This window comes from Haematobia irritans, chromosome 1, assembly GCF_050003625.1.
Source record: "Haematobia irritans isolate KBUSLIRL chromosome 1, ASM5000362v1, whole genome shotgun sequence".
Classification (NCBI taxonomy): domain Eukaryota; kingdom Metazoa; phylum Arthropoda; class Insecta; order Diptera; family Muscidae; genus Haematobia; species Haematobia irritans.
The window spans coordinates 58,951,777-58,975,203 of record NC_134397.1 but is presented as its reverse complement, the minus strand read 5'-3'; the positions used below and the strand labels follow the sequence as shown (position 1 = coordinate 58,975,203).

General features: G+C 28.1%; 1 protein-coding gene across 1 annotated transcript; it reads left to right on the top strand.

The window, feature by feature from the left end:
* The first annotated feature begins 1,793 nt into the window (after window positions 1-1,793).
* LOC142221019 (uncharacterized) lies at window positions 1,794-22,923 on the top strand. The gene is made up of 8 exons (XM_075290503.1): window positions 1,794-2,175; window positions 2,388-2,793; window positions 13,318-14,208; window positions 14,283-14,369; window positions 15,474-15,783; window positions 16,102-16,262; window positions 19,522-19,671; window positions 22,419-22,923. Exons 1-8 carry the CDS (start codon window positions 2,044-2,046, stop codon window positions 22,541-22,543), a joined length of 2,262 nt encoding a protein of 753 aa, XP_075146618.1. The 5' UTR covers window positions 1,794-2,043; the 3' UTR covers window positions 22,544-22,923.
* The last annotated feature ends 504 nt before the right edge of the window (window positions 22,924-23,427 follow it).

The following is a 23,427-nucleotide window of genomic DNA, read 5'->3' as shown; positions in this document are numbered from 1 at the left end:
TGGTGAAACAATTCTGGCAACGCTGCTACTAAAAAAAATGTTGGTATATATACTGGCGAAGGGTATAATATAGTCGACCCCGTCCGACTTTAAACTTTCCTTGCTTGTTTGATTTACTTTAGTTCTATTAATTAAAAAAAAAAAAAACAGAAACATTAAATTTGTAATTAAAATAAAATGTATCCACTTCATGTGTGTCCTCTGCATCGTATACGTAACACTACTGAGATAACATTAAACATACGCCACCATGCACCAAAAAATGTGATACGCTAAATTCCTCAAGCCCAAAACACATTGAACAAACTGCTTAATTCTTCACTTATCTCTTTCCTCCAAAATAAAATTGCAACGTACGTAGTTATATAAGTGTGCGCACAATAAATTTGAGTTTGGCTGCGAACCGTAAAAAATTTAAATATTTTTAAACTATTTCGGCTTCTATATGCTGCCTTGCTTTTGAGGTTAAAGCCGGGCTATAAGCCTGTTATCGTAAAATTGCTAATATGTTGCTGTTACAAACAAAAAATACAAATGAAACAAAATCAATCTACAAAAAACGTTAAAATAGCAGAAATTAATCTGTAAAAAACTTCAGTCAAATTACGGTCTGCATTTATTTTGGCGGCATCAATTTCCATAATATTTTTGTTTTGACATTTTATTGTATAGATGAATGCGAGAGAGAGAGAGAGCGACAGAGGGCATTCTTAAAGCGCGTGCTAATATTATTCTCTCGTAGTTATTATTTTTCACGCAAAATGTAAACAACATGCAATCGAATAAAAAGAAGACGAATACGAAGACATTTCTCTCGTTTCCGGCAGTATTCTCTCTCGTTTGTCATAAGAAAACACAGCTGAGATTTGATTGGGGGGTATTCATAACCAAATTGTTGTGATGCTTGCAAACACCAAAACGAATGTATGTTTAAGTGTGTGTATGCTTTTGTTATGGTCTATAACAAATACAAGGTGCCAGGTTTTTAACCCCTTCTAAAAGTGTAACAATACAAATATGAACGAATGCCAAGCAACAACAACGGCAACAACAATATAAAAAACAAAACTACTTGTATTTTCCAGTTGACTCGAACGAAAGTCCTTTGTGTAAAAGTGTGCAAATGTGTAACGGTGAAAATGAAAGAGAAGAGCAACAAAACTTAATGAAGGTCGTCTGCTCAAAGAGCTGGCAATGCAATGCCATATGTTTGTATGTATATGCGTTTATACGCATTTGAGTATCTGTACGCTTTGTTTGTGTGTTTAATATTTTGCAAACTTGAAGTATGTACACTCAACCTAGTAACTTTCGGGAGCTCCCTCAGGATGTGTATGTTGTTGTTGTACCTGAATGTACACACATAAGCACGCCTACAGATAGATGATTTTCCACTCTCTTCTCTCTGCAGACTCTATAAACAAACATCAGAAATTAGTTTGACCCAGGTTTTCAAGATGAAAAACTGTGTTACTACTACTACTACGATGACGACGACGGCATCGAATTATGCTCAAAAATTATTGCTGCCATAGTTATCATCATCATACTCCATTTCTTGCTCATAGGGGTCGTGTGAAAAATCCGAATTACAAAACATTGCAAAAAATAAATAAAATACACACACGAGCGTATAACATAATTTTTGTTAGGCTTGTTCGTGCGGTGTATCGTGTATGTGTATGTGCAAGTGCTCGTGCCTTCGACACAGAAAAAGGACATACTTTGAACAGTTTTTTAATGAAATAACGATTTTTGGGAGAATTTGCCATCAGTTGCCAATTGGAACTCGACTTCGAAGGATGTCAAATTGGAGAAAGCACTCTTTGTATTCACCAGTCAGCCACTTAGTTAGATAGACAAGACCACAATTATGGATTGTTTTTGTGTATGGACTTTTGTGATTTGGATTTGAAAAGCTGAAAAAAAAATTAGGAGAAAAGAAAAAAATAGGCCACAGACAAAAGGACTAAAATTAGCTAAGCTAAAGTAGAAAGTGGTATAGCTGCTGCTGCTGCATTAAATATCATTTTCAAAACCACCATGGAAACATGTCGTACTTGTGCTAAATGCGATTTTGATAATCCAACCCAGTGGTTGGATTTATTCAATGCCCAGCATTGGAAACCAGAGACAGAACGAATACATATTGAATTAAATAGTTGGAAAATTAAGGTAATATATAAAAAAATATATTTTTTGGATACTACACAATCTTAATTCCTTGCAATGACAAAAAGACAAAACAAAATATCTCTTGTTGTCTTAGAAACTTACCAAGTACTTATGTGTATTTGCAAATTATGGAATTAAGGTCATCATCAATTTCATTTAGCTGCACTTTTGAATATCTCTTTTGTTTTTTTTTTTAATATTTGTATATATAGGTATCCTGTAATGATGGTTTACCACAGAAAATATGTACGGATTGTTTTTCGAAATTTTGCACAGTTTCCGAATTTCGTCTCCAGTGCATGGAAGCCCAACAGATTTTAAGCAATATATTCGATAAAATCGATACCCAAAGTATACAAGATGATGGCGAAGAAGTATTCGAGGGGTTCCAGCAGTCCAGTTCTGAAAAGGATAACGATTTAACAATCACCAAAGCAACAACAACAACAGCAGCAATAGAACCCATATCAACAATACCATCCTCTCAAAATGTAATGATAACAACAACAATACCAGCAGCACCAGCACCAATAGCAATTTCTACTACTTCTCCACCTACTTCAGTTTACTCCAAAAACCACATTGAGAATAATCTACTCGAGAGCAATAGTAAAACTGGTGAGTATAGAATGACGAAAAGTTATAAGCAGACAGATTGACTTGTCCACAAGACTTAAGGAATGTAATATACAGACAGACCTACCCACGTACATTCTCTCCCATTTACATACATACACACATCTATACAACAAATTTTGCAGTAAATTTGAGCTATGACGACAAACCATAGGATGAAGGTATGAATGTATGTGTTGAATAGTATTTCTTTGGTGGCCGTTGTTTTCGTTTCGTTTTTAATTGAGGCAGGTCAATGAACCTATTTGATTTTGGATTTGGATCATAAACAACCATCTACTAAGCCACCAAATACACCGACTAAAATACACTCAAAAAAGTGATTCCATCATGAAGCGTATGTAGGTTATTTTTGGAAAATTTTAACTATGCAAATGCCTATATCATACCGAGATATCACAAAAATAAGTAAATATATTTCGATATATCAATGCTGGCTGCTGTTTGTCCAAATTAATTATTCTAGATGTTATTACAATTTGGACATGAAGATTAAGGAATCGGTATTGTCATATATCAATCCACACAAGCCTGGCTATACACGTCTCATCGCTGGCTAATTCTAATTTCTATAGCCTTCAATTTATTAGACATAATTATTTTTCTTCACCTGTTAAATAAATAGTATAATAATAAAATAATAATAAAATAGTTTGAAATAAACAAATTGGATTGCAAAAATGTTTTTCAAGACGGTAGAATTATTGGTAAAATTTACAAATTTTAAGAAATTCTGAACTATTTTGTGAGAGACTCGAATTTAGTAAATCTGTATGCTTTATTTGTATTCTCCTTGTGTAGTTAAATGAACTAACGTACTCAAAAAATATTAATATCAAGGAAAATTTCTCAAAAGATAATAATTCTGTGAACGAAAATATAATTAAATTGACTTTAGTACCATATAGGGTACACTTTTTTTGAGTGTACTAACTTTGTCATTCCGATTGTGGTAAAATTCTGGGTTGTGGTAAAATTCGATATAGCGATATTAACGTAGGTCGGATGGTATTGCAAATGGGTCATAACGGACCGTTTAGGTATAGCCCCCATATAAACCGTCGTGTTACGTACTGTTAGTATACGCCCTCTAACAACCATGCGAAACTTGGTCCGTAATTATATATAGCCCCCATATAAACCAATACCCAGATTTGAATTCCGGACACTCATGCCAAAAATAATCTACCAACAAAAAATTTGGTAAATTTTACCAAAAATCTACCAAATTAAAAAAATCTTATTTTGAAAATGTTGAGCAAATTTATAGAAAATTTTGTTAAAATTTGTTCCTATAGAAAATGTTGTTAAAATTTTTTTTTTTTAGAAAATGTTGTCAAAATTTTATTTCTGTACAAAATTTTGTTAAAATTTATTCCTATAGAAAATGTTGTCAAAATTTTATTTCTATAGAAGGTTAGGTTAGGTTAAAGTGGCAGCCCGATTAAGTTTCAGGCTCACTTAGACTATTCAGTCCATTGTGATACCACATTAACTAAAAGTAACTATTACATATGGGCACTTTTAGTTTTAACCGCTGAACCTTCTCAATCATTTTCTTCTGTTGAACCAACCAGATTGTTCTATAAAAAATATTGTCAAAATTTTATTTCTGTAGAAAATTTTGTCAAAATTTTATTTCTATAGCAAATTTTGTTAAAATGTTATTTCTCTAGAAAATTTTGTTTCTATAGAAAATTTTGTCAAAATTTTATTTCTATAGAAAATTTTGTCAAAATGTTATTTCTATAGAAAATATTGTCAAAATCTTATTTCTATAGAAAATTTTATTTTTATAGATTTTTTTTTTTCAAAATTTTATTTCTATAGAAAATTTTTTCCAAAATTTATTTCTATAGAAAAATTTTTCAAAGTTTTATTTCTATAGAAAATTTTGTCAACATTTTATTTCTATAGAAGATTAGGTTAGGTTAAAGTGGCAGCCCGATTAAGTTTCAGGCTCACTTAGACTATTCAGTCCATTGTGATACCACACTTCTAGTTTTAACCGCTGAACCTTCTCGATTATTTTTTTCTCTTGAACCAACCAGATTGTTCTATAGAAAATTTTGTCAAAATTTTATTTCTATAGAAAATTTTGTCAAAATTTTATTTCTTAGAAAATGTTGTGAAAATTATATTTCTATAGAAAATTTTGTCAAAATTTTATTTCTATAGAAAATTTTGTCAAATTTTATTTCTATTGAAAATTTTGTCAAATTTTATTTCTATTGAAAATTTTGTCAAAATTTGATTTCTATAGAAAATTTTGTCAAAATTTTATTTCTGTAGAAAATTTTGTCAAAATTTTATTTATATAGAAAATTTTGTCAAAATTTTTTCAAAATTTTATTTCTATAGAAAATTTTGCCAAAATTTTATTTCTATAGAAAATTTTGCCAAAATTTTATTTCTATAGAACATTTTTGCAAAATTTTATTTCTATAGAACATTTTTGCAAAATTTTATTTCTATAGAAAATTTTGTCAAAATTTTATTTCTATAGAAAAATTTGTCAAAATTTTATTTCTATAGAAAATTTTTGCAAAATTTTATTTCTGTAGAAAATTTAGACAAAATTTTATTTCTATAGAAAATTTTGTTAAAATTTTATTTATATAGAACATTATTGCAAAATTTTATTTCTATAGAAAATTTTGTCCAAATTTTATTTCTATAGAAAATTTAGACAAAATTTTATTTCTATAGAAAATTTAGTCCAAATTTTATTTCTATAGAAAATTTTGTCAAAATTTTATTTCTGTAGAAAATTTTGTCAAAATTTTATTTCTGTAGAAAATTTTGTCAAAATTTTATTTATATAGAAAATTTTGTCAAAATTTTATTTCTATAGAACATTTTGTTAAAATTTTATTTCTATAGAACATTTTATTTCTATAATAAATTCTTTATTTTTATAGAAAATTTTTGCAAAATTTTATTTCTATCGAAAATTTTTGCAAAATTTTATTTCTATAGAAAATTTTGTCCAAATTTTTTCTATAGAAAATTTAGACAAAATTTTATTTCTATAGAAAATTTTGTTAAAATTTTATTTCTATAGAACATTATTGCAAAATTTTATTTCTATTTCTATAGAAAATTGTGTCAAAATTTTATTTCTATAGAAAATTTTGTCCAAATTTTATTTCTATAGAAAATTTTGTCAAAATATTATTTCTATAGAACATTTTATTTCTATAATAAATTCTTTATTTTTATAGAAATTTTTTGCAAAATTTTATTTCTATAGAACATTTTTGCAAAATGTTATTTCTATAGAAAATTTTGTACAAATTTTATTTCTATAGAAATTTAGATAAAATTTTATTTCTATAGAACATTTTGTCAAAATTTTATTTCTATAGAACTTCCTAGCACAAAAAGCGTCGCCAAAAAAGTAATGAAAATGTTCTTTTTGGATCCGGAAGAGATGCAAAATTGACGCAGAAGCGATGAATTTAACATGGGTTTGTCATAGGATGGAAGTCCTCCATTTCAACAGCCGTTGCACTGAATTTGCATCACTTCTTTAGGTGTGATCCGAATTCAATATTTTGAATGTAAATTAAAAAATTCTGTGATATTTTGTCAAATAAATAATTTTTATAATTTTTTATAATTTTTAATGGATTCTAACGTTTGTCGGAAATGTTTGACTTCAAATACTTTCTAAAATTCACATTTTTTCAGATTGGATTTAGCATTTTTTTCGACAAAATTTAAATGATTTGTACCATTTTATGAATTCTTACTCTGTTTTTAACGTATTTGAAACAAATAAAAATTAAAATTACCCATTAAAAGTATTAAAAAACCAAGTTATAAAAAATTGAATTAAAATAACTTCCTGGGTAGTTAAAATAAAGAACATCATTGGGAGTGCATCTTCTGGAAGTGCTTTTAAAGTTGTGTCTTTGGAAGAACTTACAAATTTGTTGTGCTGGGATTTAATTTCTATAATAAATTCTTTATTGTAATTTTTACAAAATTTTATTTCTATAGACACTTTTGTCAAAATTTTATTTCTGTAGAAAATTGTGTCCAAATTTTATTTCTATACAAAATTTTGTCAAAATTTTATTTCTGTAGAAAATTTTGTCAAAATTTTATTTCTATAGAAAATTTTGTCAAAATTTTATTTCTATAGAAAATTTTTGCAAAATTTTATTTCTATAATAAATTCTTTATTTTTATAGAAAATTTTGTCAAAATTTTATTTCTATAGAAAATTTTGTCAAAATTTTATTTCTATAGAACATTTTTGCAAAATTTTATTTCTATAGAAAATTTTTGCAAAATTTTATTTCTATAGAAACTTTTGTCAAAATTTTATTTCTGTAGAAAATTTTGTCAAAATTTTATTTATATAGAAAATTTTGTCCAAATTTTATTTCTATAGAAAATTTAGACAACATTTTATTTCTACAGAAAATTTTGTTAAAATTTTATTTCTACAGAAAATTTTGTTACAATTTTATTTCTACAGAAAATTTTGTTAAAATTTTATTTATATAGAAAATTTTGTCAAAATTTTATTTCTATAGAACATTTTATTTCTATAGTAAATTCTTTATTTTTATAGAAAATTTTGTCAAAATTTTATTTCTATAGAAAATTTTGTCAAAATTTTATTTCTATAGAAAATTTTGTCAAAATGTTATTTCTATAAAACATTTTTGCAAAATTTTATTTCTATACAACGTTTTTGCAAAATTTTATTTCTATAGAAAGTTTTATCAAAATTTTATTTCTATAGAAAATTTTTGCAAAATTTTATTTATATAGATCATTTTTGCAAAATTTTATTTCTATAGAAAATTTTGTCCAAATTTTATTTTTATAGAAAACTTAGAGAAAATTTTACTTCTATAAAAAATTTTGTTGAAATGTTATTTCTTTAGAAAATTTTGTCAAATTTTTATTTCTATAGAAAATTTTTGTAAAATTTTTTTCTATAGAAAATTTTTGCAAAATTTTATTTCTATAGAAACTTTTGTTAAAATTTTATTTCTATAGAAAATAGTACCACTTAATTGGATAGGAATATTTTGCAAAACCTGTCAAAATATCAAGAATTCTACCAATCTACCAACCAGTAAAAAATCTACCCTTTTTGGTAGAATTCTACCAACTGTGGCAACCGTGCTTCCGGAGCCTCTTGTGGGGTCAAATTTAATTCGATCCTGTTGAAGTTGTATGTTATATGTGATGTCGATATGTGCGTTTGAATAATCAAGTAAAAATTGGTCCATAACGTTACCCATATAAACCGACTTCGCATGGAGTAACAAATTTCATTCGATACGATTAAAATTTTGCGAAAATTTGTTCATTTCGCTTCATAATTAATTTCTATAAATCTATAAATAAAAAACTTTTCGATTTTCTTTACTTTTTGGAAAATTTATTTAATTCAACGCCATATACTTTACCGGAGGGTTGCAAATTTCAAAGATTCATGGTCAAAATGTAATGGAAAAAATTACAACGCTTAATAAGATTGTAAAATTTCTTTTAATAAAAATTTCTTTATTTTATAGAAAATTTTCCTTAATATCTTGTAGCCTAAAATTTAGGGCACAATCTTTCATATTAGGATAATATTTTTTTCACTGTAGAATTGTAAGAGCGCAGGGCGAATCCAAGGGCTATTTGGGGACTTTTCTGCTTTGACCGTTACCATACAAATTGGATCAAGGAGTTTTAAGCTAATTGTACATTCACGGAGGATAATGTGGTAAAAATCCACGAACTCACTCATCTAAAACTGCAAAAAATTATTTATTCCTCCGTTGAGTCTTTTGCAGCATGTGAAACCCATTCACTAAAAAACAACAAAAAATATGTCCTCAAAATCTCGAGCATTTGTAAACCATAACATATACCCAACATGCATATTTCCTGTTTTCTCAATAATAAAATTTTCGTGGGCCATATAAATATGTGCGATATTTGCCAAAATTTGTTTGAGTGTACCTAACATGGAAACCAACACATATCTTCAATCTATTGGCTCTTACTAAGTACTTTTTTTTGTTTGATCCTTCCTTCCTCCCACACTTGCATTTTGCTCATTCCAGTTAATAGCTATTTAGACTTCCGGGTGTTTATGTTCATAGTTTGTTGAAGCACATACACCTGCACATGGAACATGCATACGATTATAGCATATCCTGTTCAGACATATTTATGGGTATTTCAACGATTTGCATTTTTAATATAGGCCATTATTTTTAATTACCATAATGGTTGTTGTTGTTGTTGTTCTTACTCCTTTTGTTTATGTATTATACATAGAGTGAGTGGGGATTTCATGAAAATGACATTTATTATGTACTCCTTTTGTTTATGTATTATACATAGAGTGAGTGGGGATTTCATGAAAATGACATTTATTATGTGTCTATTGCTTTATGTGTTTGGTCCTTTGGGATGAAGATAAACACTTTTGCTATTATCCTCTTAAATTATATTACATATTTAATTGGTCAATGAGTACCTAAGCTATGCGTGCCATATATTCCATGTGAAATTAGATTACATATTACTATTCTAGCAGTTTATCATAGCGACAAATTGATTGTATTAAAAATTCGTTGACTGTCGATAAATTGTGGTTGTAGTAGACATGGAGGGGACGCATGCAATATTGTGAATCCGAGTTCAATAATTAAGACATTGTCAGCATTTAATATTGGTCATAGAATACATTGAAGCCACATAGTTTAGACTAGACACTAGAATAGACAATACTTTCTAAACTTAAACCGCACACTAGATATGCTAGTGTTCTCAAGACGTCGGATATAACTCCTGATAGGTGATTTTGCAAAAACTATTGGCGCGAAGTATAATAACTACTGTATGAGCTGTCATGATGCGGAGGAAAAGGAATCAATTACTGGCGGACCTGGAAAACGTTAACTTAAACAGTCTGATAATGTTTTTGGAACAATCTGATTGGTTCAACAGAAGAAAATACTCGAGAAGATTCAGCAGAAGGTTCAGCTAGAAGTGCCCATATGTAATAGGTACTTTTAGTTGAATGTGGTATCACAATGGGCTGAATAGTCTAAGTGAGCCTGAAACTTAATCGGGCTACCACTTTAACCTAACTTTGAAAAATTGGTATAAACAGACATTTGCTGTTCTAAGAATAAGAAATGATGAATATGATACACCCACTTTCTCATTCTGGACAAGGAGCAAAACCCTGAGGCCATTTCACAGCGGTGTTTGTCGTTTGGTGTATAATCCGAGGGTGTTTCTGCAAAGTTCCATAACAGTTGTTGAAAAATGGATCCACTGTTGTACTCCGAAGATCGAGGATAAGAAGAAGGCAAAGATCGGCAGAAAAGATAATGTCCTCCCATTTCTGAAATTTAAATTCTTCCACCGTTGGGATTCAACGACCCTTTGTATTCAGGCAGGGCCGCTTTGAATACAAAAGGTCGTGAGTTTAATAGTTAGTGTCTAGTCCAAATACCACAAAGTTTTTCAGTAGTGGTTTATCGCATTACCGAGAAGGGGTAAACCATGTGACATTTCAGTATCAAAGTGGTTTCACTGGAATGTGAAAACCCGTCGACCTCATCTATAAGAAGGTTGACTCTCGTCAATGAGCTTAATATAGAAGAATCGATCGGCGGGTGTAATAGGTACTTTTAGGTAATGTGGTATCACAATGGACAGAATAAAGGGTGATACGGTCAAAATGTGGTCAATATAAACTTGACGTATTTCTTTCAATTTTGCATTTAAAAAAACCTGTACACCCCTCATTTTGAAGGTGTGTGTGTGTAGAATGTTGCTCCAATTTTTACTTTGGAATTCACTCTTCAGTTGTCAAAATGCCGTCCAAGCAAGAAGAGCAGCGTATCAAAATTTCGCTCGCGCATCGCGAAAATCCGAGCTACTCGCACGCAAAGCTGGCAAAATCGCTAAAAGTTGCCAAATCAACCGTTACAAATGTAATTAAAGTGTTTGGGGAACGTTTGTCGACAGCCAGGAAGTCTGGATCGGGGGGAAATCGAAAACCGGAAGCCGCTGAGACGACAAAGAGAATTGCCGGTAGTTTCAAGCCAAACCCTAACCTCTCTCTCCGAGATGCCGCAACTAAGCTGAGTGTATCGTCTACAACCGTGCATCGAGCCAAAAAACGAGCCGGACTATCGACTTACAAGAAGGTAGTGACTCCAAATCGCGATGATAAACAAAATACCGGAGGCTGTACACGACGATGCTGACGAAGTTTGACTGCGTGGTAATGGACGACGAAACCTACGTCAAAGCCGACTACAAGCAGCTTCCGGGACAGGAGTTTTATACGGCAAAAGGAAGGGGAAAGGTAGCAGATATTTTCAAGCACATAAAACTGTCAAAGTTCGCAAAGAAATATCTGGTTTGGCAAGCCATCTGTACCTGTGGCTTGAAAAGCAGCATTTTCATAGCTTCGGGGACTGTCAAACAAGAAATTTACGTGAAATAGTCATTAGCGTAGCTAGACAATTTTCCTAGGGGGGGCTATAGCCCCCCTAGCTAAAAATTTATAGACTGAACTTATAGGTTCAATTAATGTTTTATTTCATAAAATTGAATAAAAAATTGGGCATCAAAATAACTCGACAATTAATTTATAATAAAGCAACTAAAAGTAGTTCCACACTTTTCCCAGCAAGAAAATTGGGAGTTGTTCTAAAGGCACAAGTTTAAAAGTACTTCCAAAAATGTCCTCAATTATTTTAACTACTTCATTTTTTACTTATTTTTTTTTTTCCTTATTTTTAAGTGTAATTTTTTGTTTTCTTTTTTTTTATAGTTTAAATAAAGAGTAAGAATAAATAAATTGGTACAAATTATTCAAATTTTGCCACAAAACTGCTAAATCCATTATAGAAAAATCGATAAGTTTGGAAATTATTCGAGGAAAGACGTTTCAAATAAGCGTCAGAATGCATTAAAAATCATAAAAACAATATAAAAATTATTTATTTGGGAAAATATCACAAAATTTTTTAATTCACATTCAAAACACTGAATTCGGATCTCACCTTAAGAAGTGATGCAAATTTATTGCAACGGCTGTTGAACGGTGAACATTTGTCCTATGACAAGCTCATATTACATTCATTGCTTCTCCGCCAATTTTGCACCACTTCTAGACCCAAAAAAAAACATTTTCACTACTTTTTAGGCAACGCTTTTTCGCAGCATTATTAAGATATTAATTTATGAAAGAATGTTTTAATATCAATTACTATTTTTTTAATTAAATTGACTAAACGAAATCAATCATAAGTTCAACCACAGCTTTATTTCATAAATATCTGACTTCAAACATTGCCATCGGCAACTGCTACCACAACCCAAGTAATTCGATTGTTCATGAAAGTCATTAGCGGAACTTTGTGCAATTGTATATACTTGTTTTATTTTTCTAAAAATTAAAAAAAAATATTGACATTTATTGAAAAATGAAAAATCATTAATAGAGTTTCAAATTCTGGGGGGGGCTAAAATTTTTCTGGGGGGGGGTCTAAGCCCCCTCACCAGAGGCCTTCCTACGCTTATGGAAAGAGTGTTTGAATAAACGTCTGCTGCCTTTCCTGAAGAAACACGGTTGTTCCGTACTGTTTCGGTCGGATTTGGCATCTTGCCATTACGGTAAAAAGGCCATGGAGTGGTACGCCGCCAACAACGTGCAGGTGGTTCCCAAGGACAAGAACCCTCCCAACACGCCAGAGCTCCAGCCCAATTGAGAAATACTGGGCTATTGTCAAGCGGAACCTAAAGAAGACCAAAAAACTGCTAAGGACGAGCAGCAGTTCAAGGCAAACTGGCTTTCGCGGCGAAGAAGGTGGACAAGGTGGCTGTACAAAATCTGATGGCAGGTGTCAAGCGTGAGGCCCGGCAATTCGGATTTGGAAAAGCGAAAGCCTAACTGAATATTTTTCCTGAATTTTATACTAATTGAACTTGAAAAAGAAATTTAATTTAATTTGATTTTTTTAAATAAACGATTTCACCGATTTACACGCATTTTCCCTTGACCAAATTTTGACCGTATCACCCTTTAATTGAGTAATACCAATATATCATAATAAAATAATATTACAATAATTTCCTAAACAGTTTGTGTTTCATTCAAAATCAACATCGGCCCTTGAAATTTTAACCACCCTTTACCTATGCAGACTAGTTCAAATTCTGGATTTATAACAACCATTTTTGTTTTAGTTTTAGAGGAAAGTTTTAGAGGAATCATAAACATCTCGTGTAATTGTGCGAGAAAATGATTAAATAACACCTTGATTTGAAATCTAAAATCTGTAGATTTTTACCCCTATTATTCAAATGATTAGAATATACCCTCAAGAAGTGAAATCGGTGTATATCGAGGTATTACTAAATCGGGAGATCAGTCTATATTGATGCTATGCGAAAATCTAAACATATACTAAAAATGGTCAATGAGTCTAATGAATTTAAATTCTTAAATTTCAGATAACCATGAAACACTCAATGGCATTTTAAAAATAGATGACGAACACAATAACACCGAGGTTTCATTTAGAACCATAACAAGTTTAAATATTAATGACACTGCCGTTTTAGTAGAAAATCCAAATGAAAAACAAAATTTTGGAGAACACACAAATTTTATAAGCGATAGTAATGGAACTTCTATAACAAATAACGATGAAATACTACCAGAAGATACCAACGATTTAGATGAAAACGATCTCATAGAAGAGCTAATCGATGAGCTAGATATCATCGAGGAAACCGATGATAATTATATAGAAAACGAAATCGACCAAGATCAAAATCAAAACAATATATATTGTACAGTAAATCAATCGTATCACATAACAAATGACAACGAAAATATAACCGTTACCGAGAACGATTTAAATATATCATTTGAATGTAAATATTGTTATAAATGGAAGAATAGCGCAACGGAAAACTTTCAAACTCAACGAGATCTTTTGGCCCATATCACCGAATTGCATAGCTCAGAGCAACCTTATAATTGTCCCTATTGTCGCGTTAGTTTTATGGACGCGGCCTCACGGACTACACATCTTAAAGAGGTGCACAGTCAAAAGTTGCACTCCTGTGATACATGCGGCAAAAAGTATGCAGATAAAATTAATTTAAAAAATCATGTGGAAAAATATCACAGTGGTACCGATTTTGATTGTACTCTGTGTGCAAAAAGTTTTTGCTCGAGTAAAAGCCTAAACTACCATATGAAATGGCACAATCCAAAGGAGCAGCTAAAATGCAGTTACTGTGATCGTCTCTTTATCAATCAGAGGCATTTGAAAGTGCATGAGGAAACGCATACGGGCTTTCGAAGTCAAGAAGTGTGCTCGTTCTGTGGCAAATGTAAGTAATAGCTCAAATTTCTTCATAAAACCATACGGAATAATTATATTTTAATAATAAATTTAATATTTCAGATTTCTTCCATTTGAAAACTTTAAGATGGCACATTTTCCGCCAACATGGTGGTGAAAAACCTTATAAATGTGCTCGATGTCCTGAAGGTTTGTTTTATGGGTCCTTCAGACGTAGTCATATATTGGACAAATTTAGCTGAATTACGCCTAAAAATAGACCAAATGTTTGGTGTGGATATGATGTCAATTGATTAGAGATTGCATCGTATTTTTCACTCAGCCTAAAAATAGACCAAATTTTTGGTGTGGATATGATGTCAATTGGTCAGATATTGCATCGTGTTTTTCAGTCACTTAAAAGATTATTTCGCTTCCCTAAATTTTTTCGAGAACTTTTTATCGATCCTTTACATTTGCTACGGAAAATACCGAGAGGCTCTTATCGATTTCCGAAATATCCGATAGAACTTTTTATGGCGTCCAGCAGAATTTGTCCTAAAAGCCATGAGCCTCCGCATGACCCATTAAGAATGAATATCACCTTAGACGCCGTTCGTACTATACTTTTACTTGATCGACTTTTTGTAATTTTATATAAAACACATGGCAACCCTGGTTTGGATTAATTGAAATCGTTAATGCTTAGTACTAAGTTTGTTTCTGCGAAAACCGAATATCTTCTTCTATGTCCGTAAATAGGGTCTCAAACCCAGGGATGTTAACTTATTTATGCGAAATAATATGCCCGCTCATTTTTTCGTTGTTTATATATTTGTTGGAAAATGCTCAAAACAAAGATTTCGCATTTATTCCGCACTAACGTTTTTTATATGGAGTGTAACAGTTTTTCGTGCGAAAACGTGCAAGTACTACGCTTAAAGGTGGGTACTATGTTCGGTTTTCGAGTTGAAAACCACTTTATTTTCGCGATTACTTTTCCTCAAATAATCAAAATTATAAATGAAAACAAACTTATTCCTGTAAAGTCTTGTCAAAATCTAGGGAAACAAGAAACAGCGCATCAATTGAGTTAATTTATCTGCTTTATATTGAACTGTTTTAATAAGGTAACCACGAAAATTTCAACGCGAAAAGCGAACATAGTACTTACCTTAAGAGACTAATCAGTGCTGCCATTCGTTTTATATAAATTCCCATAAAAGTCGTCCAAATAAAAGTACAGTATGAACGGCGCACTAAAATGCCTCCATAGTCTTTCATCGCCATTGGTTTTCGCTTTTTTATTTACAGTTTTCACTTCGTATTTCGAAAAACGTCTTCACATGCTCGAATTTCATTTGGATAATTTAACATTGATTGAGAAAACTGAATGTATGTTATGTCACAAACGATATGAAAATGAGCACATTCTGAAAGACCATATGCTCGAGGACCATAAAGAAAATAAGGGAGCTGTAAAAATAGCAAATAACAAACGTATCGTTATGAATAAAAAGCCAAAAAGTTTTACCGGCCTATTTCAATGCGAAAAATGTGATAAACGTTTCAATATGAAGTCTGCCTTAGAGAGACACATGGCTGTGCATTCGACCGAAGGAAGGTAGGATAATGATCAGAGAATGAAGCCGCCACCGACCCGTTTTTTGCCAGTTGACGCCGTCGCCGAATATGTCGACTCAAATTTAGACGCAAATTAAACATTAAATTCGGAAAATTTGATTGTAAGATTGGTTGTAAAACTAATCTCATGACTATTCGCATAACTTTTTATATAATTGATTTTATAATGGATAATTGTGCACCGCCGAATAGACAAATTTGTATCAACTTATCCGCCGGATAAATGGATCAGCTTCATTCTCTGATAATGATGCCCTCATGTAAAACCAAATACATTAACTTTTTTCTTATCTTTCAGACCTCATGCTTGTCCACAGTGCCCTAAACGTTTCAAACGTTCACAGGATATGAAGTGGCATTTAAAAACACATTCATTAGAGAAACCCAATGTTTGCGACATTTGCGGAAAAGGATTTGCCTTGAAATATGTCTTGACACAGCATCGAAGAAGTCACGAAGGTAAACATTTATGGGTGAAAGTTATCTTTGTCTTTCGACAATATTTCCATAGAGCACCTTCAAAGGACTAAAATTATACCGTAAGACTAACTTAGACTTAGGACAGAAAAATGATTTGAAAGACCACAAAAAAGGATATCACTCTGGATGTACGTAAGATCAATATATACAGTGAAACCTCTCAGAAGTGGACTCCCAAGGTCGCCTACGTCTCACGGCAATGGTGCAATTTTGGGAGGTTTTCTGTTTTCAGAGTGTCTAAGTTTGAGAGGTCAATATAGTGACATATTTATATGTATAGGGAAATAGATCGAAAATGACCGGAGAATAGACCGGTACCGGTAAAATTTCTATAGAGACACAATTTTGGCAAAATTTTCTATAGAAATAAAATTTTGGCAAAATTTTCTATACAAGTAAAATATTGGCAAAATTTTTTATAGAAATAAAATTTTGGCAATATTTTCTATAGAAATAAAATTATGGCAAAATTTTCTATAGAAATAAAATTTTGGCAAAATTTTCCATTGAAATAAAATTTTAACAAAATTTTCCATTGAAATAAAATTTTCACTGGAAATAAAACTTTGGCAAAGTCCTCTATAGAAATAAAATTTTGGAAAAATTTTCTATAGAAGGAAAATTTTAGCAAAATTTTCTATAGAAATAAAATTTTGGCAAAATTTTCTATAGAAGTAAACTATTGGCAAAATTTTTTATGGAATAAAATTTTGGCAAAATTTTCTTTGCAACTAAAATTTTGGCAAAATTTTCTTTGCAACTAAAATTTTGGTAAAATTTTCTATACAAATAAAATTTTGGCAAAATTTTCTATAGCAATAAAATTTTGGCAAAATTTTCTATACAAATAAAATTTTGGCAATATTTTCTATAGAAATAAAATGTTGGCAATATTTTCGTTAGAAATAAAATTTTGGCAAAATTTTCTATACAAATAAAATTTTGGCAATATTTTCTATAGAAATAAAATGTTGGCAATATTTTCGTTAGAAATAAAATTTTGGGAAAATTTTCTATACAAATAAAATTTTGGCAAAATTTTCTATAGCAATAAAATTTTGGCAAAATTTTCTATAGAAATAAAATGTTGGCAAAATTTTCTATAGAAATAATATATTGGCAAAATTTTTTATAGAAATAAAATTTTGGCAAAATTTTCCATGGAAATAAAACTTTGGCAAAGTCCTCTATAGAAATAAAATTGTAGCAAAATTTTGTATAGAAATAAAATGTTGGACAAATTTTTATAGAAACTAAATTTGGCAAAATTTTGTATAGAAATAAAATTTTGGCAAAATTTTGTATAGAAATAAAATTTTGGCACAATTTTCTATAGAAATAAAATTTTGGCAAAATTTTCTATAGCAATAAAATGTTGGCAAAATTTTCTATACAAATAAAATGTTGGCAATATTTTCTAAAGAAATAACATTTGGCAAAAATTTCCATTGAAATAAAATTTTGACAAAATTTTCACTGGAAATAAAACTTTGGCAAAGTCCTCTATAGAAATAAAATTTTGGAAAAATTTTCTATAGAAGGAAAATTTTAGCAAAATTTTCTATAGAAATAAAATTTTGGCAAAATTTTCTATAGAAGTAAACTATTGGCAAAATTTTTTATAGAAATAAAATGTTGGCAATATTTTCTATAGAAATAAAATTCTGGCAAAATTTTCTTTGCAACTAAAATTTTGGTAAAATTTTCTATACAAATAAAATTTTGGCAAAATTTTCTATAGCAATAAAATTTTGGCAAAATTTCCTATAGAAATAAAATTTTGGCAATATTTTCTATAGAAATAAAATTTTGGCAATATTTTCTATAGAAATACAATTTTGGCAAAATTTTCTATACAAATAAAATTTTGGCAAAATTTTCTATAGCAATAAAATTTTGGCAAAATTTTCTATAGAAATAAAATTTTGGCAAAATTTTCTATAGAAATAAAATATTGGAAACATTTTTTATAGAAATAAAATTTTGGCAAAATTTTCCATGGAAATAAAACTTTGGCGAAGTCCTCTATAGAAATAAAATTTTAGCAAAATTTTGTATAGAAATAAAATGTTGGACAAATTTTTATAGAAATTAAATTTGGCAAAATTTTGTATAGAAATCAAATTTTGGCAAAATTTTGTATAGAAATAAAATTTTGGCAAAATTTTCTATAGAAATAAAATTCTGGCAACATTTTTCTATAGAAATAAAGTTTTAAGAAAATTTTCTATAGAAATAAAATTTTGGCAAACTTTTCTATAGATATAAAATTTTGGCAATATTTCCTATAGAAATAAAATTTTGGCAACATTTTCTATAGAAATAAAATTTTGGCAACATTTTCTATAGAAATAAAATTTTGGCAACATTTTCTATAGAAATAAAATATTGACAAAGGTTTCTATTGAAATAAAATTTTGGCAAAATTTTCTATAGAAGTAAAATTTTAGCAAAATTTTGGCAAAATTTCCTATAGAAGTAAAATATTGGCAAAATTGTTTATAGAAATAAAATTTTGGCAATATTTTCTATAGAAATAAAATTTTGGCTAAATTTTCTTTGCAACTAAAATTTTGAAATTAAATTTGGCAAAATTTTGTATAGAAATAAAATTTTGGCAAAATTTTCTATAGAAATAAAATTTTGGCAAAATTTTCTATAGAAATAAAAATTTGGCAAAATTTTTCTATAGAAATAAAGTTTTAAGAAAATTTTCGATAGAAATAAAATTTTGGCAAAATTTTCTATGGAAATAAAATTTTGGCAAGATTTTCTATAGAAATAAAATTTTGGCAAAAATTTCTATAGAAATAAATTATTGGCAAAATTATCTATAGAAATAAAACTTTGGCAAAAATTTCTATAGAAATAAAATTTTGGCAAAATTTTCTATAGCAATAAAATTTTGGCAAAATTTTCTATAGAAATAAAATTTTGGGACCACTCCATGAACCAGTCTCGGCCAATCTCTGTTCATTTTGGGCATATGAACCGCCAACAGAAAGGAACATTTTTGGAAATAGACTATTCTAATAATTGTATTTCTCTAATCTATTTTTTTTTTTTTTTTAAATCAAATTTAAAAATTGCGATAAACTGGATTATCAGTATCAGTCTTGTGATAGGTCCGACATTAGCAATTTACATCAATTTCCCTTAGGGGATATTTAAAGATCCTAATTATCCCTTTAGTTTCAATAATTTGGATTTAAATAAAATTTTCTTTTACTCTTTTTAGTTCTTGAAAAAAATTTCACCTGTACAACTTGTGGACGATCGTATCTTTTTGAAAAATCGCTACGGCTTCATGAACGAATACACAGTGGGAAGACCTATTACAAATGCGATTTGTGCAGTGAAAGTTTTGTGACCCATATAAAATTTAAATGTAAGTAATAAAAACCTAAACATTTTGTTTATTGAACATAATAAAAAATTAAGAACCTACATAAAACAAGTAAAACAGACATAATCCACAAAATCTGTTCTATGTTACGATTACGGTTGCCACATTTGGTAGAATTTATTTATTTATTTATTTAAGACAATGCAATAACCAGTAAGGCCAATAATAGCGCATTGCCACTACAACTAATTAATTATATAAAATCCAAAATAAATTTACCATTTAATTAAATAACAATATGAATGAATTCTACCAAAAATTTAAAATTTTTTATTGTTTTGTAAATTGGTAGAATTCTTGATATTTTGGTAGATTTTGTAAAATATTCCACTCCAACTAAGAGATACCTCAATTTTGATAAAAATAATATTTTGATAAAATTTCCTTAAGAAATAAAATTTTTGGCGAAATTTCCTATAGAAATAAAATATTAACAAAATTTCCCATGGAAATTAAATTTTAACAAAATTTTCTAAAGAAATAAAATTTGGCAAAATTTTCTAAAGAAATAATATTTTGGCAAAATTCTGTACAGAAATAAAATTTTGACAACATTTCCCATAGAAATTAACTTTTAACAAAATATTCTATAGATATTAAATTTTAACAACATTTTCTATAGAAATAAAATTTTGATAAAATTTTTTATAGAAATAAAATTCTGACAAAATTTTCTATAGGAATAAGTTTTTGACACAATTTTCTATAGGAAAAAATATAAAATTTCCTTTAGAAATAACATTTTATTAAATTGTCTATAGAAATAAAATTTTGACAAAATTTCTTATAGAAATTAAACTTTGACAAAATTTTTATAGAAATTAAATTTTGAAAAATTTCTATTGAAATAAAATATTGACAAAATTTACTATTGAAATAAAATTTTGGCAAAATTTTCTATAGAAATAAAATTTTATAAAATTTTCTACAGGAATAAAATTTTGACAAAACTTTCTATAGAAATAAAAATTTGACAAAAAATTCTATAGAAATAAAATTTTGAAAAAAAAAATTGATAGAAATAAAATTTTGAAAAAATTTTCTATAGAAATAAAAAACTTCCTTCAAAATAAGAGTTTTTAAATTTGGTAGATTTTTGGTAAAATTTTCTTAAAATTGTGGTAAATTATTTTTGGAATAAATTTTGGACACAATTTCCTATAGAAAAAAATATAAAATTTCCTTAAGAAATAACATTTTTATAAAATTGTCTATAGAAATATAATTTTGACAAAATTTCCTATAGAAATTAAAAATTTTTATAGAAATAAAATTTTGAAAAATTTCCATTGAAATAAAATGTTCCAATAGAAAATAAAAATTTCGATAGAATTAAGAAATAAAATTTTGCTAAAGTTTTCTATAGAAATAAAATTTTCTACAGGAATAAAATTTTGAAAAAAAAAAATTCTATAGAAATAAAAAAATTCTATAGAAAAAATTCTATAGAAATAAAATTTTGACAAAAAATTCTGTAGAAATAAAATTTAAAAAAAAATTTGATAGAAATAAAATTTTAACACAATTTTCTATAGAAATAAAAAAACTTCCTTCAAAATAAGAGTTTTTAAATTTGGTAGATTTTTGGTAAAATTTTCCTAAAATTTTGGTAAATTATTTTGGAATAAATTTTGGACACAATTTTCTATAGAAAAACATATAAAATTTCCTATAGAAATAACATTTTTATAAAATTGTCTATAGAAAACAATTTTGACAAAATTTCCTATAGAAATTAAACTTTGACAAAATGTTTATAGAAATAAAATTTTGAATAATTTACTATAGAAATAAAATTTTCCAATAGAGAATAAAAATTTCTATAGAATTAAGAAATAAAATTTTGCAAAAATTTTCTATAGAAATAAAATTTTCTACAGGAATAAAATTGTGAAAAAAAAAATTCTATAGAAATAAAAAAATTCTATAGAAAAAATTCTATAGAAATAAAATTTTGACAAAAAATTCTATAGAAATAAAATTAAAAAAAAAATTGATAAAAATAAAATTTTGACAAAATTTTCTATAGAAATAAAAAAACTTTCTTCAAAATAAGAGTTTTTAAATTTGGTAGATTTTTGGTAAAATTTTCTTAAAATTTTGGTAAATTATGTTTGCAATAAATTTTGGACACAATTTTCTATAGAAAAACATATAAAATTTCCTATAGAAATAACATTTTTATAAAATTGTCTATAGAAAAAAATTTTGACAAAATTTCCTATAGAAATTAAATTTTGACAAAATTTTTATAGAAATAAAATTTTGAAAAATTTACTATAGAAATAAAATGTTGCCAAAATTTTCTATAGAAATAAAATTTTGATAAAATTTTCTACAGGAATAAATTTTTTGAAAAAAATTCTATAGAAATAACATTTTGACAAAATTTTCTATAGAAATAACATTTTAACAATATTTTCTATAGAAATAACATTTTGAAAAAAATTAGAAATAATATTTTCTATAGAAATAAAATTTTTAAAAAAATTTCTATAGAAATAACATTTTGACAAAATTTTCTATAGAAATAAAATTTTGAAAAAAATTTCTATAGAAATAAAATTTTGGAAAATTTCTTATAGAAATAAAAAACTTCCTTCAAAATAAGAATTTTTAAATTTGGTAGATTTTTGGTAAAATTTTGGTAAATTATTTTTGACACGAGTGGCAACGGTGGTTACGATGAAATTGTTAACATAATTCTTTGTTTTCATATATCTTTGTAGGGCATATGAAAAAAATGCACGATGAAGATGATGTGGCGGCGGCTACTAATCTTAATCTCCATTCCATTAATACGAATAACACAGAGCTGCCATTGGATGACTTGGTAAACATTGTGATTACTTAGCAATAAACTTTTAAGCTCCATTAGGACAATATAGGTTATACAAAAAAAAAAAAACTAAAATAAAAGCAAATTTATGCCAGAACAAGAAATATATTATATTTTCCTTAAATCAACTCAAAACTAGCACAAACGACCATTAGTTCTTTTAATTATATTTAAATTCGAATGTTTGTAATGAAATTAGTAGCAATGATAAAGCTCAAAGATATATAAATATATTATATGATAATTGCATTTATTTTAGTAAATTAAATTTTAAATTTAATGTTAGTTAAGACAAATTGTATTTGAATATAAGCCAAAGGCTTTTAAAGTAATCTTAAATCAAGAGAATATAACAAATCACCTTCATAGAAAAATTGAATATACTATTCTCGTTAATCTCATCTTGTCGATATAGAAAATATTTATAATTTTCTGGACAAATATTTTACATACTGTTTTTATTATGAATTATTTTTATATTCAATTAAATTAAGTTTTAACTATTTATATGTATAAGTTTTTCTCAATGTTATAGTATACTAAAATATTAAATAAAATCGAAATATATAATAAACATTTTTGTATAATGTTGATTAGATTGCAGTAAGGGGAACAAAGGGTGTGAAGAAAAAGTTCTTGTTAGCGAAGACACAAACCACTTTACATAGTTTTAAAATGGTCATTTTTGTTGCGAATTTAAGACTTTTTTTTGCAACGAATTAAATATATTTTGCTTCATTCTGCATACATTCATTGGACTTTTCCGTGCATTTGCGAGGAGAGTTAAAAAGCAAAAGTAGGTATAGCGCATTAGCTCGGAGATAGGAGAACTCCCCGCAAAGAGGGCAGAGGCGTAGGTCATCTAGTTAATGAGATAAAGGGGGGCAAATTCATATAAA